At 41.2% G+C, this 18,187-nt stretch overlaps 1 protein-coding gene across 4 annotated transcripts in view; it reads right to left on the reverse strand.

Annotated features, from left to right (window-relative positions):
- Positions 1 to 8,567, reverse strand: part of mapkap1 (MAPK associated protein 1) — a 240,995-nt gene extending 232,428 nt beyond the window's left edge. For 2 of the 4 annotated variants that reach the window (XM_078549907.1, XM_078549906.1), the window contains exons 1-2: positions 8,295 to 8,567; positions 4,478 to 4,567 (exon numbers count right to left, since the gene is read on the reverse strand). In XM_078549907.1, the coding sequence (XP_078406033.1) occupies positions 4,478 to 4,558 (81 nt within the window). In that variant the 5' untranslated portion in view covers positions 4,559 to 4,567; positions 8,295 to 8,567. The remainder of the gene's footprint in view (positions 1 to 4,477; positions 4,568 to 8,294) is intronic. The other 2 variants (XM_078549909.1, XM_078549908.1) reach the window with 1 other exon arrangement.
- Between the last annotated feature and the right edge of the window lie 9,620 nt (positions 8,568 to 18,187).

The following is an 18,187-nucleotide window of genomic DNA, read 5'->3' on the forward strand; positions in this document are numbered from 1 at the left end:
TATTCTTGCAAATTGTCCTGATGAGCGCAAGACAAAAAGCTTCGGCGAATAATGTCTCTTTTTTCAGCAATATTTAACATAGATAGTTTGACATTCATACACTGAACTAAGCTTTATTGTTTATTGAAGCAAATCCTCCTCTTCTCCTGCCGTTTGAATACCATCACCTTCGAGTATCTCACCCAAATGTCTAATATCTATATGGGAACCTCAACGGTGAGTTTCAAATATATTACAATAATAGAAGTTCTTTTTTAATTGAAATGTCATCTACTTCATCTGCATTTATTATTTTTGCCTCTTTCACTCGAGTGTTATTTTTTGGGTTGGCTTTTGAAGTTTGCTTTCCATTGCAAAAGTCATGATGTTTCTTTAAGATAATATATTGAGATATTTCAATATATTGATCTTAATGCTTTAAGGTGATATTCAGCACCAACTTTCTTGAAATGGCAACAAAAAATTGACAGAACTATTTTTGAATTTTGCAGAGATATATTCCCAGGCTGATTTTCCTCATGCAGAAATATTCCATTGAAATTTAGCTTGTAGATTTTATCCGACTGCCTTGTAGATGCTTTTATGGTTCTGCACTTCCAGGATCTTCGACCTTTTGTTAGCCAAAATGTGAATAGTTGCTCCACTTTCACTATGTTAGCATGTCAGTGAGATACTTTTGTCCCTGTAGGTCTTGTTAAATTTTTTAAAAGTTGAAAGTTTAACAGTAGTTGCTTGGTTGTCACATTTACTGATTTGATCATTTATTTATTTATTTTTTAATTTAAGGGACTTGAATAAGGATTAGGTCATGGAGGCAGGAACAAGTTATGGGGTTATGGCACCTGATAGTCTTAAAGGGGTGAAGGTTAATTCATTACCTCTGAATGCAACTTGCTTTTCACATAACATTTATACAAGGCGCAATTGGCCAAGTGGAATATTATTATTTGACAGTGTTTTTGAATATTTAGTGTAATCCTGGGGGCCAGATAATGTTGTATATATTTTTTAGTTGTGCAGACAATAGTTTTCATGTGACTTCTTGAGACCTTTCGTAGCGGGACAATGAAAATCTGTTAAGCATGCATGTTGTTGTTTTATATTTTTCTAACAAAGGGAAAATGCTGAATGTCTTAACACTTTAGCTTTTGTAATAATTAAAATCACAATGCCTGGATGTAAAATAACAGCCTTGTGACCTGGCTTATTTCTGCAGCTGTGTAAAAAAAAAGTGATACGTAGATGTGAAAATAGGGACAACCTTATGATTATAGTTGACAGCACTCTTCCCCAACCCTTCAGCAAAATTGAGGGTGTTGTTCATGGAAAGATCAAGATGGGTGAAATTTACCACTTTTGCATTGCGTTGGTAACATACCCATTATTTCTGAGCAAAACTAACTTGAACAGGACACATTAGACTTAAGAAGATAACTCTACTTCCGCTCCTGAAATGCATAAATGTTATTTGCTCTTTACGTATTTAGGAGTGCAGTTAGGAAAAGGTTTTAATATATTTTATTGTTTTGAGCTTGGCTGCCTGGTGTCTGAAATGATACAGCCCCAATTGTTAGAGTCAACAAGTGGAAAACTTAAGGGGCTGCACAAAGTATCTTTTGTACTGGCATCAACCAGTGAGACAAATGCCACACCCAAGTCTGCCAAACCGTAGGCTGCCCTTCCAGTGTTGCCAACTACAGGACAACGCTGCCACATGCTGCCAAATTTCAGTACCTGTCAGTGCTGCCAAATTCCTTCACTGCTTTCAAAGTCTAGAACTGACCTCCACTGTTGCTGTTGGATCACATGACTTCCCACTCCCGCTAAACACTAGATAGTTACCTCCAACCTGGTACACCTTCCATAGCACCTTTGAGTGCATCCCCAGCTTTAAAAACATGAAAATTATATATCAACAAAGGAATATTTATATACCAAATCTATTGTACAATGCACATGCCCATAAATGCTACACTTCCTTCCCTGTAACATTTATGCTTACAAGCATAATCCTTGCTACTGATTTCACAGAAAAACAAACAGCTGTGGAATTCAATCCCCAAAATACCAGAATGTAATCGAGAATTTCTGTTAGGCAGCGTAAACACATTGCTCATTAAATTACAAAATACCCCTATGAAACTGCATGATTCACCACAAATGATTTATCAGGAGCAAACAAAGTTTATACATTTTGCGCTATATCATTTCTCAACTGCATTTCTCATTTTAGAAAAATCGACAAGGGGGGATATAGAGAATTTAGGATACAGTATTGTGAAAGATTAGAGAAGGACTAAGACAGGCTAGCGTGACAGATAAATTAGTGGTGAAGCAGTTCAATGTAGAAAAGAAAATTTGAAGAAATACATTTTCAAACGAAAAAAGCAGCATGTTTCAAATGCTTTATATTGAAGAGAGTGATGTGCAAATATAGAGGTGAGTATACGGTAAGGTCATAGTAAAAGCCAGAATCTTAATTTTTGCAGTTGAGATACAGAATACAGAAGGAGGTAACGCTGAACCCTGTACATCATCCTGGTTGGAAGATTGTACATAGCACTGGCAAATGCCCAATTGAAAAGCCGTAAAAGTGATTGAAAAAGGTACAGCGTAGGCTCAATTGGAAGTTGTCAAGAATTATGAGGATTTAAAATAAACAGATGTGAAGTTAGAGCTCTTTTTGACTGGAAAAGCCGGGGGGCAGAGGAAACGGCAGTTTGGATAAGGTTGGGGTGGTGTTGAAAAAGGAGAGAATAGAGCGCATCACAGACAAGGACCCACCTTGCGCACAAACTCTATGTACTGGGCCACCCGTTTGGTGGACTTGCAGCACTGACTGGCAAGAGCAAGGCAATGTGGATCTGTCCATTGCGCACACACACAAGGTATCGTATCCGAGTCCAATACTGGATCAGCAGAAGTTTCCTTCAACTAAACACTGGGAAGACTGAAGCCATTGGTCTTAGTCCCTGTGACAAACTCCATTCTCTAGCCACCAACTTCATCCCTCTTCCTGCCAAACACCTGAGTCTAAACCAGGCTTTTCAGAGTCTTGGTGAAAGTCTTTGGCCCAGAGATAAGCTTCTGACCACATGTCTGCGCCATCACTAAAACTATCCATTTCCATCTCCATCTCCACAACATCGTCCAATTCCACCCCTACCACCATATCTGCTGCTAAAACCCTCATCCATATTTTTGTTGCCTCTAGACTAGATATACTTCTGGACAGCCTCCCATATTATACCCTCCATAAACTTGAGGTCATTCAAAACTCTGACGCCAGGAGCTAATTTATACCAAGTCCCATTCATTTATCATTCCTGTGTTCACTGGCCTAGACTAGCTCCCAGCTGAGCAGCACCTCGATTTTAAAATTCTCATCCTCATTTTCAAATCATATGGCTTCACCCCTCCCTTTCTGTGTAACCTCCTCAGAGGTAACTGCTCTCCTCCAATTCTGACCTCCTGAGCATCCAGGTTTTAAAAATCACACCATTACTGGTAGCCTAATCTTCAGCTGGCAAGACCCTGCATTCTAGAATTTCCTCTTCCTCTCTTTCCTCCTATAAGGCACTTCTTAAAACCTCTCTCACATCTACCCTAGTATCTACGTTGCTTGATGTCAAGTTTTGTGTGATAAAGCTTTTTTGAAGCACCTTGGGACATTTTACTTTGTTAAAGTCACTATGCAAATGCAAGTTCTTGTTGTCGGAATACCTCTCCACCATCGTCCAGCTGGGACTGCATTCGCCTGGAGCAATTCTGATTTATTTAATCATAGCCTGAGAATGGCCAATGATTTCTCTTCCATTCCTGCACAGTTACCTCTGGTTCTAATTCCCTCTCTAAGCCTCTCAGTCTCTCTAACTTGCTTTTCTCCTTTAAGACACTCCTTAACACCGATCTCTTTGACCAAGCTTTTGGTCATCAGCTCTAATATCTCATGTGGCCAGGAATCATATTATATTTTATAATACCTCTGTTAAATTCTTTGAGGTATTTTGTTATGTTATATTCACTATATAAATACAAGTTTTTGCTGTTGCCTTCCTCAAAACTATGAAGCTATGATCAGGTGAGTGTTAGATTCCCTCCATTACTCTGTGAGAGGACACAATTAAGATCATCATGAAAGAATTTATGGATCTTGCTCAGAAGATGGCCTGCAGCAGAGATTTTCAAATTCTAGTTGCCCTTTGTGTAAATTTCTTCTCATCTATTTATGTGCCTGTGGGCAAGGTAAACAATATTTATTTTCCAAGAACCAATTAAAAATACCTACTTCACATACCTAGGGAAATCAGCTCTGATTCTATAGGGAGTACAGATGCATGTGCCAAGAGCAGCATCAGGCATACCTTAAAATTAGGCTTTAACCTACTAAAGCTACATCACAAGAATACTTGCATGCTAAACACCAAATGTAGTAGGCTGCAACCCACAGATTAGAGAAAAGCTCTATAAACCCTACCACATCCAGTTGAGAATGGTGGTGGACAATCAGGCAACGAATGGGAGGAGGTAGTTCCATGAACATCCCATCTTCAAGCATGGAGGAGACCTGCATACAAGTGCAAGAGACAAGGCTGAAGTATTTGCATGCGTCTTCAACCAAAAGTGCAGAGCGGGTGATCTAATTTGATCTTTTTGTGAGATCCTACTCCTGTCATTGATGGCAAAGCCCAATAAGGAATGATTGCGTACACTGAATATAGTACAAGCCATAGCCCAAATAACATCTCAACTGTAATGCTGAAGATCTGAGTGTCAGAAGTAGCTGCTCCCAAGCTAAACAATTCTAGTACAACTAACACACTATCATCTATTCAACAACATAGAAAATTGCCCAAGTATGTTCTGTCCATAACGAGAATGGATTAAAATGGATACAGAGATTAACTCAGCAGTTGGCAAACTGCTTTCTGAGGTTACCTCCCAACATCAGGCAGCAACTAACTTTGGTAACATTTTGCATTGTCCAGTAGCTGCAATCGCCTCTTTGCAGCCAATCAAATCTTAAATTGCAGCTTTGACCACTGCACAAATTTCAGGACCTTCAAAGGACAGAGCTTGCTGATTTCCGTGCTAAAGGGAATTGGGAAGTAAAATTGGTCAAGAAGGAAGTCCATTCTCAGTGAGCTCAAAGTATGGTCTTCCTCCTGGTCAGTTGCTTGAACAATGAAAGCAATTGAATATTTAGAAATATTGGAGATAAATACACAAAAGTTTCAGTTTTATTTTAAAATTTTTAAAAATGCATGCTTGGCAAGACAAGGGGCCTTAGTGCGGACCTAGGCTCTAAGCTCTGGAATTTCCTCCCAACACCTCTCCACCTCAATTTCCTCCTTTAAGACGCTCCTCTGACCAAGCTGACAGTCAGCTTTCCTAATATCTTAGGAAACCAGCTTATATTTCACCTCTCTTCTATTTTTCCTTAGTTCTGTTGAAGAGTCATACAGACTCAAAACGTTAACTGTGCTCCTCTCCGCAGATGCTGTCAGACCTGCTGAGTTTTTCCAGGTATTTTTATTTTTGTTTTGGATTTCCAGCATCCGCAGTTTTTTGCTTTTTTCCTAATATCTTCTTTGGCGCAAGGTCAATTTTTATCTGATTACCCTCCTCTGAAGCACCATGGGGCTCTGATCGATGTTAAAGGCAGTTTATAAATGCAAATTGCTGTTATTATATTTCATAATTGACAAAGTTCTTGTTACCTCAAAACAATACTGACATTTTCTTCCTCTCTTAACAGAAGGGAAAGCAAAATGCAGGAAGTACAAACAAAAAAAGCAGCTTGGCGTAAATGGTTCAGTACATCTGGATTTTTCCAATGGTTCAGTACATCTGAATTTTTCCAAAGTACAAAAAAGGTGGTTCTCATACAACGAGGAGAGTGTCTTCTTTGTATTTTACAGATGACTGCTGAAACCTTCCAAGACTTGGTGCATTCATAACACATTGTCAACAAGCATGACACAGATTTTCCCAAACCATATACAGGCTCCATCAGGCACATGCAATGTTTTTAATATACTACATCTGTTGTGTTCTTCTGATTGTCAACTACTGCCAGCTTTACACACCCTCATCAATGTACAATAGAATCTCAGTAATTTCAAAGGACTTTCCACCATCTACAAGACATAAGTCAGGAGTTTGATGGAAAACTCTCCACTTGCTTGAAGGTGTACAGTTCCAAAAACACTCAAGAAGTTGGACACTATCCAAGACAAAGCAGCCTGCTTGATTGGCACCCCATCCACTACCTTAAACATTCACGCCCTCCACCACTGTCAGCAATGTGTAGCATCTGCAAGATCACAGAATCATAGAATTGTTACAGTGCAGGGTGCTATTCAGCCCATCGAGCCTGAACCAGCTATCCAAATGAGCAATCCACCTAGTGCCATTCCCACGCCTTCTCTCCATTACCCTGTACATCCTTCCTTTTTAGATAATAATCTAAATTCCTGTTGAATGCTTTGATTAAACATGTCTCATCCTGAGAGCACCTCTGACTGTACAGCTCTCTCTCAGTACTACACTGGAGTGTCAACCTAGATTTTTTATGCTCAAGTTGGGTCTTGAACCCACAACCTTCTGACTCAAGGACGCGAATGTTACCAACTGAACCACAGCTGACACATCAAAGATGAACTGCAGCAAACCACCATGCTTCCTTTGACAGCACCTTTCAAACCCAGACCTCTACCACCTAAAAGACAAGGGCAGCAGGTGCATAAGAACACCTCCTCCGAGTCTCACACTATCCTGACTTGGAAATATATCACAGTTCTTTATCATTGGGTCAGAATGCTAGAGCTTCTTCCCAGCAGCACCATGAGATAGCAGCGATTCAAGGCGGCAACTCAGCATTATCTGCTTAAGGGCAATTAGAGATGGGCTATAAACGCTGGCATTGCCAGCAACACTCACATCCAGTGAATGTATACATTAAAAAAAACTTGTATGCTGCCATGAAAAAAAAAACTCCACAAACTTCTATTCATTTGTTTACAACTTGTAACTTGGATCTGCAGTTTCAACCATCAGGAAACCCCACAAATATAAGTAAAAGGTTAGATCCCATACATAACGTGAAATAATGCACATCAGTTGGAGTTGAAGCCTCAGCTGGAGTGGGGTGGGGGGAGGGTGGGGGTTATGTGCAATGTGTACAGGGTCATTCAAACTTAAGAGGCTTTTGTCGGCCGGCCCGACCTCTCGCCGTTGCTACAATCTTGTTTACTCCTACACATCCATAACGTGTGCAAAAATCCTCACAGTAAATGACTAATCACATTAGCATTGTATTCTTGGTTGCCACGTAGAGTGATCAATGTGAGAATAAACCAGTGTAACGGGTGTGCCATCTACCAGCTGGGGGGGGGGGGGGGGGGGGGGGGGTTATCTCCAAATAACAACATTTTTACGAAGGAGTTTTGAAAGACTTGGGACGAGGATACTTTGATCCCCCTTCCCCTGAATAGCACCACGGGCCTAACTCAGCTGCGCTACGCGAGCAGGGGGCAATCCTCCGCTCTTTTCACCGGCGAGGGATGCAGGCGGGCTGCTGTAAACAAACAGGGCCAAGAGAGCGGGGAGGGGGTGAGGGAGGGGAGGGGGTGAGGAAGGGGAGGGGAGGGGGTGAGGGAGGGGAGGGGGTGAGGAAGGGGAGGGGAGGGGGTGAGGGAGGGGAGGGGGTGAGGGAGGGGAGGGGTGAGGGAGGAGATGGGGAGGGGAGGGGTGAGGGAGGAGATGGGGAGGTGGAGGTGAGGGGGTGTGAGGGGGAGGGGGTGTGAGGGGGAGGTGGGGGGAGGGGGTGTGAGGGGGAGGTGGGGGGAGGGGTGAAGGAGGGGAGGTGGGGGAGGGGGGAAGGGGTGAGGGAGGAGATGGGGAGGTGGAGGTGAAGGGGTGTGAGGGTGAGGGGGTGTGAGGGGGAGGGGGGTGAGGAGGGGGTGAGGGGGAGGGGAGGTGGGGGAAGGGGTGAAGGAAGGGGGAGGGGGTGAAGGAGGGGAGATGAGAGGGAGGGGGAGGGGGTGAGGGGGAGGGGGAGAGGGAGGGGGAGGGGGTGAGGGGGAGGGGGTGAGGGGGGTGAGGGGGGGGGAGGGGGTGAGGGGGGGGGAGGGGGTGAGGGGGGGGGAGGGGGTGAGGGGGGGGGGGGAGGGGGAGAGTGTGTGTTTGGTGGAGGGCAGCGATGCGGCTGTTACTCGAGCCCCGGGCTCCGCCAGCGGCCTAGTCTGAGGGACTCTTGAGTGACAGGTTAGGAAACTCGGAGAAAAACATACCGTCAATTTCAGCTCTTCCCCGCGGTTGGTCAGGCTTTAAAACACGTGTGTCACCTGGACATCGCCGGGCGCTTGTTTAGACGTTGAGAACCTCGGGAGGCAGCCTTAGCCCTAACGGCTGGGAGAGAGCATTCCGGGCGCGCCTCCGCCCGCCGCCGCCGCCGCTCCTCCTCCTCCCGATCCCGGCCCCGGCCCCCGGATCGCCGCCCGCCGCTCAGCCAAACACCAAGCCGCAACTCCACTCGGCTGGCGAGAGGGCGGGACCCCAGCGACAACCCAACCCCAGCGCCGGAAGTCCACCCAGGCTGAGTGACGGCCCGGGCGCCCAATCAGAAGGCGCCCTCCCGGGCAGCGCCGCCGCTGATTGGGTGGCTTGGGACAGCGAGCGCCAATCCGGGAGGAGCAGGAAAGGACTCGCGCGCTGCTTGTGAGTGTGTGTGTGTTTTTTTTTAGCGCAGCAGGTTGCTGTGACCGGCGCTCCCTGGGCTGCGCACGGGCTCAGGCTCCCTGCAAAGCGGCTTGTTTTGAACTGAGTTGCAAGTGGGCGCCTGGTTTCCTGCCACATATTCCCTATAATGGGGGGTGGGGGAGGAACCTTATATCTAGAATACATTGCAATTCCTTTTTGTCATCCGATGCATTCATTGCACTCCCACTGTTTTATTTTCACGCACTTCTATGTAGGGTTAAGCTTTTTAACCACCCTGCTAAATAACTTTTGTAATTGGTGTTAATTCCTTCTGAGAGAGAGAGCATAATATTAATATCTTACAACATGCTGCCTGCCACCTACGATTTCCAGAAAGTTTGTCTTTCATTGCCTGCTGAGGTTAATCCTGGTTCAAGCTGTTTTAGTAACTTCTGGGCGTGAACTGAACTTTTTTTTTAAAAATTCGTTTTCTGGCTGAAATTGGTCAGATTTCTGAAAAGTTTCGACATGTTTTGAGTTGCAACCAGCATGTAGGCCAATCAATAATCGTCATCTATTTAAAGTTTGAGATGTAAGAGACATTTCTGGTGGATTTCAGAAAGGAAGTGTGTGCTTGAAGTCCTGTTGGTTATATTAAGGATGGGGAAATGGATGTTGAGTACGTGGACTTTCAGAAAACTATTAACAAAGTACCATGCTGGAAGCTATTGACAAAGGCTAGAAAGGTGTGGAATTAGGGGGAGGTTGACCTCAAATAGGAAGCATAATAAATAATTCTGAGGACCAAAGGAAGTTGGAAGGGGATGTTAGTCAGATGATGGCATCTACAACATGGTGGCAAATAGAATTCAATGTTAGTAAACGTGAAGAGTTCAGCTTTAAGCATTTATATAGCGGTTTTCACGACCATCAGACATCTCAAAGCACTTTATAACCAATGAAGTACTTCTGAAATGTAATAATTGTTGTAATGTAGGAAACACAGCAGCCGCTCTGTGCACAGCAAGCTCCGACAAACAACCATGTGATGAACAGAGACATGTTGTTGGTGATGTTGATTGAGGGATAAATATGGGCCAGGACACCAGGGATAACTCCCCTGTTTTTTTAACGAAATAGCACCGTGGGTTCTTTATGTCTCCCTGACAGTACAGTTTAATGTCTCATCCAAAAGACACCTCCGGCAGTGCAGCACTCCCATAGTACTGCAAAAGAGTGTTAGCCTTGATTTGTGTGCTCAGGTCCTGGGGTGGAACTTGAATCCAGGAACTTGTGACTCAGAGGCCAGAGTGCAACCCACTGTGTCATAGCTAACTCTGCTTTGAGACATTAAAAACAGCTCTCCAAGATGTTAATGTCATTAAAAAAGTTTATGGAATACTGAGTTTTATGGCAAGGTATAGAATATAACATTTGAGATGTAATGGTGAACCTATGTAAATCTTGAAAAGACAACAATTGGAGTATTATGTGTAGTTTTAGACTACACTATAGGAAGGATATTTAGGTAGGAGAAATGTTACAAGCAGATTCAGTAGAATGCTTCTCACTACAAGATAAGTGTGAGAGATATAGATGTAGTGCAAGAGAAAAGTTTTTGGACAGAGGGTTATGAAAATGTGCAGTATTGGACTCAAGAGTGAAGCAGATGCCATTGTCTGAATTTCCATGGGGGTTCTGCATAATATTTGTAGAAAATTACATAAAAGAGAAACTACATAAATAGCCACCCATGCTGTTTCTCAAGAATTTGGGCTGATCTTCCACAGAGCTTAGGGTGGATGTTTGGAAGAAACCTCACTGTATTTCTACCCTCATGTTAATATTTATGAATCGGTTCTTTAGGTGGTTGGAGGAAAGGAAAATAAAGCAATATGGTATCAGAGCAGGCATGTGGGATTCAGACTGCTGCTTGTGTGGAGGACAAATATCAAGGTGTGGATGGGTGGGCCAAATGATCTGTTTTCAAGTTGCATTTCCATGTAACTGACATGCCTGATGCTGGATACCTTCTTTGAAAAAACTGGCGTCAATAAACAAAACATCAAATATCAAGTAGTCTGATTGAGTGGAAATATTCTTAGCGTTCAGTTAATCTATTTTGCACCAGCTAATATGACAATCATGTTGTCTCAGGCTTCAATTAACTGCCTCCCAAAGTCCAATATTTCTCATAGGTAGCAACATAAGTAGTGAGGGAACGTTCCATTTGTAAACCACAGTTACAATGAGCACAAGATAAGATTTTCATAAGGAAAACACTGATTAATGTCACTGTGATTTATACTGTTACGGCATTCTATAAAATATGTATGACCTATACATTTTTATATGAATTGCATTTTGTATATTACACATTATGTAATTAAATAATCAATTAAATTATACGTTCCTATCCAACAAGTATACTTAATTTTCAGAAAAAGTGTACTTATCACTCATTTTTGTTCCATTTTTGTAAAATAATATGTACAGTATGGATTTAACGCAGTTATGGTGTGATTCAAGGCAATAGCACATCTGAGATCAGGCAACATTATCTTCACCTTTTTTAATGCTTTTTATTTGTTCCTTAGTGTTATTCCCCTACATAATAAGAATGGGCACAACTAAATAATGCAAGTGATGGACAACATATGGATACTCACATAGTCAAAATGCTGAAAAATGTGCACTGAACTTTACACAAAAGCTTTGTTTTGTAAATTTGCTAGTATTTTCAAAATTTGAGTTTTAGTACAATGACTTATTTCTACAAGGAAGCAAAATAAAATACAGTATATCAGAAAGCGGATGATCACACTTAAAGCTGTATTTGGGCCATTTTAGACAATGCAAATATAGACAAATGCATTTATTGGGGGAAAAATTAAACCGTACTCACAGAGTGAACAGTAGAACATCACTGATCATTATTTGCTTTCACAATAAATATTCAATCCTCTGTGTTGTAAGGCATGATAAATATCTCCAAAACTGAATTATGGTAATCCATCTAAATGATAGAGAATTTTTATATCTCATTACTAGCCTTGAAATGCCACTCATGAACAGGGTAGTACAGTGCAAGGTGAAAGGATAAGGACGTAGTATAGAACACTGTCAGAGTTGAAAAGTGTATAATAAAATTAGATAAATTGGGATGTGGTGATTATGTGGCACCAAATATATGTTTTGAAAGCTAGGGGATTATAAGAGGAAGGAGAAGAATGAGCTGAAGACTACGTGAAATGAGTTTGTATTTCAGTAGGGAGGAGAGGGGAGAGAAGAGAGATATTAATGAAAGATGGATCACCTATCTGATGACAAGCTTTTTGAATAAAAAATATCCTTTCCCTTATAGGATTGAGAGAGAGGTGTTGGCAGCATTCAAGTCTTTAAAAAAAATATGGCTTTATATTAGGGTTAACAGTTGGTAAAAAGAAATTGAATGTTTGACACAGAGAACAGTAGGCTCTTGAAGACACTATGGAAAATACTGATATAGGGAACCAGAATGAGGAGGAGAAGAAATATATGTTTAGAATGTAAACAAATTTGTTTTTGTGATCTCACAAATGTGGAGATTTTCTTTAAGTCCCCAGCCAACATGTGTAATTTAAATTGCTTTATTAATTCTAATGTAAAAAACATATAATCAGCAGAAGTATGAATATAAGTCAATAATTGTGCAATTATATATGATTGAGTATATATACTTTAAAGTTAGTGAGGATATTTAATAACATTTTACGTGAATAATGTTGCCATTTAAATAAAGTACTTTCAGCAATATATATATAATATATTTGATTTGATTTGATAAAGGTGTTCAAAATCATGAGGGGTCCAGACAGACTAGACAGAGAGAAACTGTTTCCATTGGTGACAGGGTCAAGAATCAGAAGACACAACTTAAAGTGAATGGCAAAAGAAACAATGGCGACATGAGGGAAACCTTTTTTATGCAGTGAGTGGTTAGGATGAAGAATGCACCACTTGAGCGTATGGTAGAGGCAGACTTAATTGTGGTTTTCTAAAGGCAATTGGATAAGCACCCGTAGAGAAAGCAAATTGCTATAGGGAAAGGGTAGGGGAGCTCGATGAGCAGAGACGCTGTTGCAGAGAGCTGGCATGGACACAACGGGCAGAATGGCTTCCTTGTGTTCTGTAACCATTCTATAATTCTATTCTAAGTTTTATTGGAAGATTCACCAAGAAAGTATGATGGAGATATAGAACCTGAGACTTAGATAAGAGCAGAACTTGACTTTCCCCTGGCTTATTGTGACCTGTCTACTAATTTTTCAAGAAAAATATTCAGAAACAGATCCTCTAAGTGTGTTGAAATTAGAAATGGGCTTCGCCTGAGATGGCGGTGGGAGTGATCTCCTGGTCTAAATTAAAGATTTTTTGAAAGGTATTTCAAAATTGCACGATCCCCAAGTAGAAAGTTATAGCTTTATACCCAGAAAGCAATCAACAGACAAAATCATTTTTGTGCTTCTTAGAAGTCTTGGGCCCCTCCAGGTCTAAGGTGAGAAGAAAAGGAGAGCATAAGAAACAAAGAATGGGAGGTTTATGGAGTGAAAGACATTCAGAGGAATGGATAGAAACTGAGAAACATGCAGAGAAGGTGCAAATCATGCAGACAATTAGGAAGAGAAGGGCAATAATGAGATAAAGAAGGGTGAAGAAAAGATCCAAAAGTCAGGCTGTTAGCTATAGTTTTGGCTCCAGCCAGGCAGAACCCTATTTATATTGCTTTTCTCCTGCCTGATTGAAACTTAAAGTGCCTTGTTTGGGAGAGATCTCTGAACCTTATGTAATAAAGCTTGTACAAAGCTACTTGCCAGGAGTTAGAATGTGGGGAGCGGGGAATTTAGAGGGCAGGGAGAGAGGCTGTAGTAATTGTAGCTTTAAGGAATGTAGTGGCTGTAGCTTTAAGACTTATTGTGTTGTATTGTATCATATGACAGTACGAATGAATCAGCTTTAAGCATGGGGAACCTTAGAGTGGGAGTTCTCCTTCTAGTGGTGGAGCTTGGTGGAAGCATGTACCTGCTGCTGCAGCCTGTAAATAAATCAATGTTTCTAATGAGAAACCTGTCTGGAAAATCAAGTCCATAACAAACTGGCGATGAGGATAGGAGTGGGTACGACATTGTCCGTTGCCCAGTGACTGTGAGTATCTTGTTTAAACAGAAGAAAAGGAAAATATACTCACCAGGTATGCTGCAGAGTTCAAACAGAAAAAAACAGAAGTGCTGCTATTTTAAGCAAAAAAAAAAGCAATCAGAGCAGAAAGCAGTGCTGTAGTTTTAAATTTAAAGAAAAAAAAAAGGACCTGATCGGACCACGAGGCTGCTGGGTCTCCAGAAGGGCAGAACATCCAACCTCAAAAGAACCTGCGGAGTTAGTCATAAAAAAAACGCCTGCAGAATCACCCAGAAAAAGGAGAAGAAATCGCTGCTGTGTTTTTTTTCAAACAGGAACAAAGTTTCACAAAGTTAAAAACAAAGCAGCCACATTTGCTGGTGAGCCCACCAAAACACGAAAAGTGCAGGAAATTCAAAAACAGCACAGAAAAGCCGACAGCTGCAGAGACAGCCCAAGTAAAAAAAATGGTGACTGCTCTTAAAACGGCAAAGTGGTAAATACAAGAAAAATGGCTTTGGGCAGAAAATTAGAAGAGACCCCAGAAAGATGGCAGTCCATTGGCAAAAAGTGACGCCAGAGAGGGGTCAACTCTGCCAAAGGCAACAGGAGGCCCCAGAGGGTGGACAACCAGAAAATAAACAGTTGAAAGAACAGTTGATTGTCCTTCAAGATAAAATACAAAAGGAATGTGTAACTATTCAGCAACGTGAAGAAATAAATATTGTCTTAAACAGCAGAGTGGAAACACAGCGGAAGAAACTCAAAGAGGACTCATGGGAGGCCCTGATAATCGAAGAGGGCTCAAGGGAAGACCTGGTAGTCGGGGAGGGCTCACAGAAAGCCCTGGGAGTAATATATAGCTGGATCCAGCCAGGAGACAGGAGTTCAGAGAAACTCCAAGGCAGTGCCAGCTCAGTGATACTGTCTAGCAAAGAGCTGAAGAATCAGCTGAATGAAGCTAAAGAGGCATCGAAAGGAAAAGTTGTATAACTTTCCAAGATGCGAGTGGTTACCTGGTGTAATCGTTTCTGTGACCGGACCCTTGTCCTACCGCATAGAAGTGGAGGGCCAGATCACCCACAAACACATGGATTGTTTGAGAAGAAGGGAGATACCCCAACAAAATGATGTTCCACCTGTAACCATTGTAGAACCTGTGGTCCCTGTTGAAATTATTCAACCAAGGATAGACATACCAGATGTCTCTGTCAGAGTAGATAACACTGAACTGCCTGTGCCTAAAGAGGCACCTGACATTGCTATGATTCCAGATAATGTGGATTCTGTAAGAGATTCGAAAGTTGTGGAGCTATGACATTCCACCTGGATCAGGAAACCAGCTGAGAGACTGAACTTATAATTCCGTGACCTGTGTATGTATTTGTAATGTCATGAAGGTAGATGTTCTTGTAAATACAAACTGTGCAAAAAATTTAAAGGGGGAGTAATGTAGTAATTGTAGCTTTAAACAACGTAGTGACTGTAGCTTTAAGATGTTGTATAGTGTTATGTGACAGTGTGAACGAATCAGCTCTAGTGCAGGGAACCGTAGAGTGGGAGTTCTTCTTTTAGTTGTGGAGCTTGATGGAAGCATGTAACTGCTGCTGCAACCTATAAATAAAGTTCAATGTTTATAATGAGAAACCTGTCTGGAAAATCAAGTCCGTAACAGAAGTAAACAATTACAATGAGGTCAGGTAGGTTTGCAAGTGTCCAATGAGGCGGATGGAGCATTTTGCAAACTGTCCCTGCTGCAGCACTTGATTTGTACTGCCCAGAAGGCAAAAACAGTTTGGACCTGTACTCTTATTTCCCAGTTTTTCTGGTGTTCCATTTTAAGGTATATGCCTTATGAAATAGGTGTACTGGTCCGAACTACTGTTTCCTTCTGGGGTGTTCAGCATCAAGTGTAGGTGGTGGAAGACCAGTTCCAGAGGTTCCTAACTACTTCTCTCCAAAGTCAGCTTGGGCACTGACCCTGGATTTACACTGTCAGTTCAGCAAAACGTGAAGCTGAAATTTCCTGTGGACTCAGGAGGAAGCAAAAATCTTACTTAGACCCCAGCAGAGTTTCTGCCTGAATCATACTGAAACATTGTAATTTTATGGCTATTAACAATTTTTAACAAGAGTTCCTAAATTACTGAAAAAATATTATTGGCCATGCATTCACATTCCATAAATTAAGCTTTGGTACAAAGGTAAAGATAATTTGCTATGATAAACTTGAATGTAAAATCAGTGTCAAGACCCAAGCTGACTCTGAAATCAGTGAAGAAGAGCCTAGAACTAGATGTCCACTTTGGCTCAATGCTTCTGAGTCAGAAGGTTGTGAGTTTCAGTCCTATTCCTGAGGCTTGAACACATATTTTGGGCTGACTGCAATGAGAATGCTGTAGTGTCAGAGTTGCAACCTTTTAGATGTGATGTTAGACCGTCTGCCCTCTCAGGTGGATTGAAAAGATTCCATGGAACTATTTTTAGGAAAAGCAGTAAAAGTTTCCAACTGTTCTTGCACATATTCAACTAATACTATTAAAACATATTGCGGTCCTTTATTTCATTATAGGAACTTAATGCACACAAATTGGCTGGTACATTTGCCTGTCTTATAAAGATGACTGCATTTAAAATGTTTTGAGACATTCTGAGGTGGAAAGTTCCCAATGAATGAAGTTCTTTCTTTCCTGGCCAATATGACTGTCACTCACTGGATAAACTTGTTGAGCTACTGGAAGAAAAATCATTGCTCACACACTACTGTTTAGCATTTTGGAGTTGGTGATCGCAGGATCAATCCCTCTTCACTCGTTTGTTGATTTAAGTCCTAATAATTGAGAGTGCGGAGTGCAAAAAATCAGACTCTGATGTCCTGCCTGATCACAAAGTTTGCTTTACAGATAGGTCTGGGAACAACTTGCCCACTTGTCTCCTTTACAGCAGAGACATGTCCAGATAGCAATAGAAGTAAATCGCATTTACAACAGAGTATTAGTTGGTCTGTAAGAATCCAAGGAAGTAATGCAATCTTGGAGTTCAGATGATAAATAAACCACAAGAATACACTTATGATGTCAAATAAATCGCTCTATTAGATTACTGCCTTGTAATGCCTGGACAACCATCTAATACATCAATTTAGTCTATCTATTTCACTGGTACAGATGACTCCATAATGTTGTGAGTAAACAGGTAGATCGTCTACGATAAGAAAATATAAACAGGTATTAATTTATTCTCCTCCTTTCCCCAGCCACCCCAATACTTCAATCTGCTTACAAATGCAGATTTCTCTATTGATATTCTTTGGCATTATCTATCTGCAAAGAAGCATTTAACCTCTAAAGTTAGTTCTACACCTATCCCCGAAAAATCAGATAAGGTGAGAAACTTGCCATGTTGGAAATTGCAGGACAAAGGGTTTATATCACTGTAATACACTGGCACACATGTGACTTCTATCTCCCATTCCATTTAAAGTATGATTAAGTGCCAGTTAAATTTATTCATATGCTTGTCTTTCTCAGAATGTGCATCATTCTTTAAATGTGCTCATAGCACAAAAATGTCACACTTTCTTGTTTGAGGAATTCATTCCTGAGGAAGAAATCAAAAACACACATGGAATGTCTTATTTTCCTTTTGAACCAATCAAAAAAACTGTCTCTTTAACAAACCTCTGCCAAATGTTTTGGCTCACTGAGTGTCTTGAGTGAGGATCTCTGAATGGTCCATGCAATACAATTAAAACAGTGGTGAATCCATGTAACTAGTTCCACTTATTTTCCTGGGAAGCATTCAATAGATGTTACTCTGTAAAGCTAAATATAAAAGAACCAATTAAACCAGTAAAATATCATTGCATTTCAGATTTTCTTAGTTGGAAAGGATCACTGTTTCTAATCATTTCCTAGGTCTCTGTATGCTGTGTTTTTGGATTTTGTTTCCTGAGATCTTCTCATGTAAAATGTCTCTTTTATTAAAATATTAAAGCAGGTGGGTGGTATATGGATGCAGTAACGAGCTGAAAGGAAGAGAGAAGTTGTAATTAATGGTTGTGGTCATTTGAAATACTTTAAGTATTTCAAAATAGAAAGTATACTCAGGAAACAAAAAATGGTTCTTTCGAGACAGCCCATGACAGGTGATGAGGGATTGGAAAGATGACAATATTTCTATCACTTCAAGATTAAATGAGAAGAGATCATTAGTCCATGCCTTGGAACATTTTTTTCCCCACATAGAAGAATAAAAATTCAAGGATAATCATGAGCTCCTCAATTACACAACTGGTAGTATCTCCCTAGCCTGATTGGAAAGGAAA

The sequence above is a fragment of the Cetorhinus maximus genome, chromosome 10 (genome assembly GCF_964194155.1).
Source record: "Cetorhinus maximus chromosome 10, sCetMax3.hap1.1, whole genome shotgun sequence".
Taxonomy (NCBI): Eukaryota; Metazoa; Chordata; class Chondrichthyes; order Lamniformes; family Cetorhinidae; genus Cetorhinus; species Cetorhinus maximus.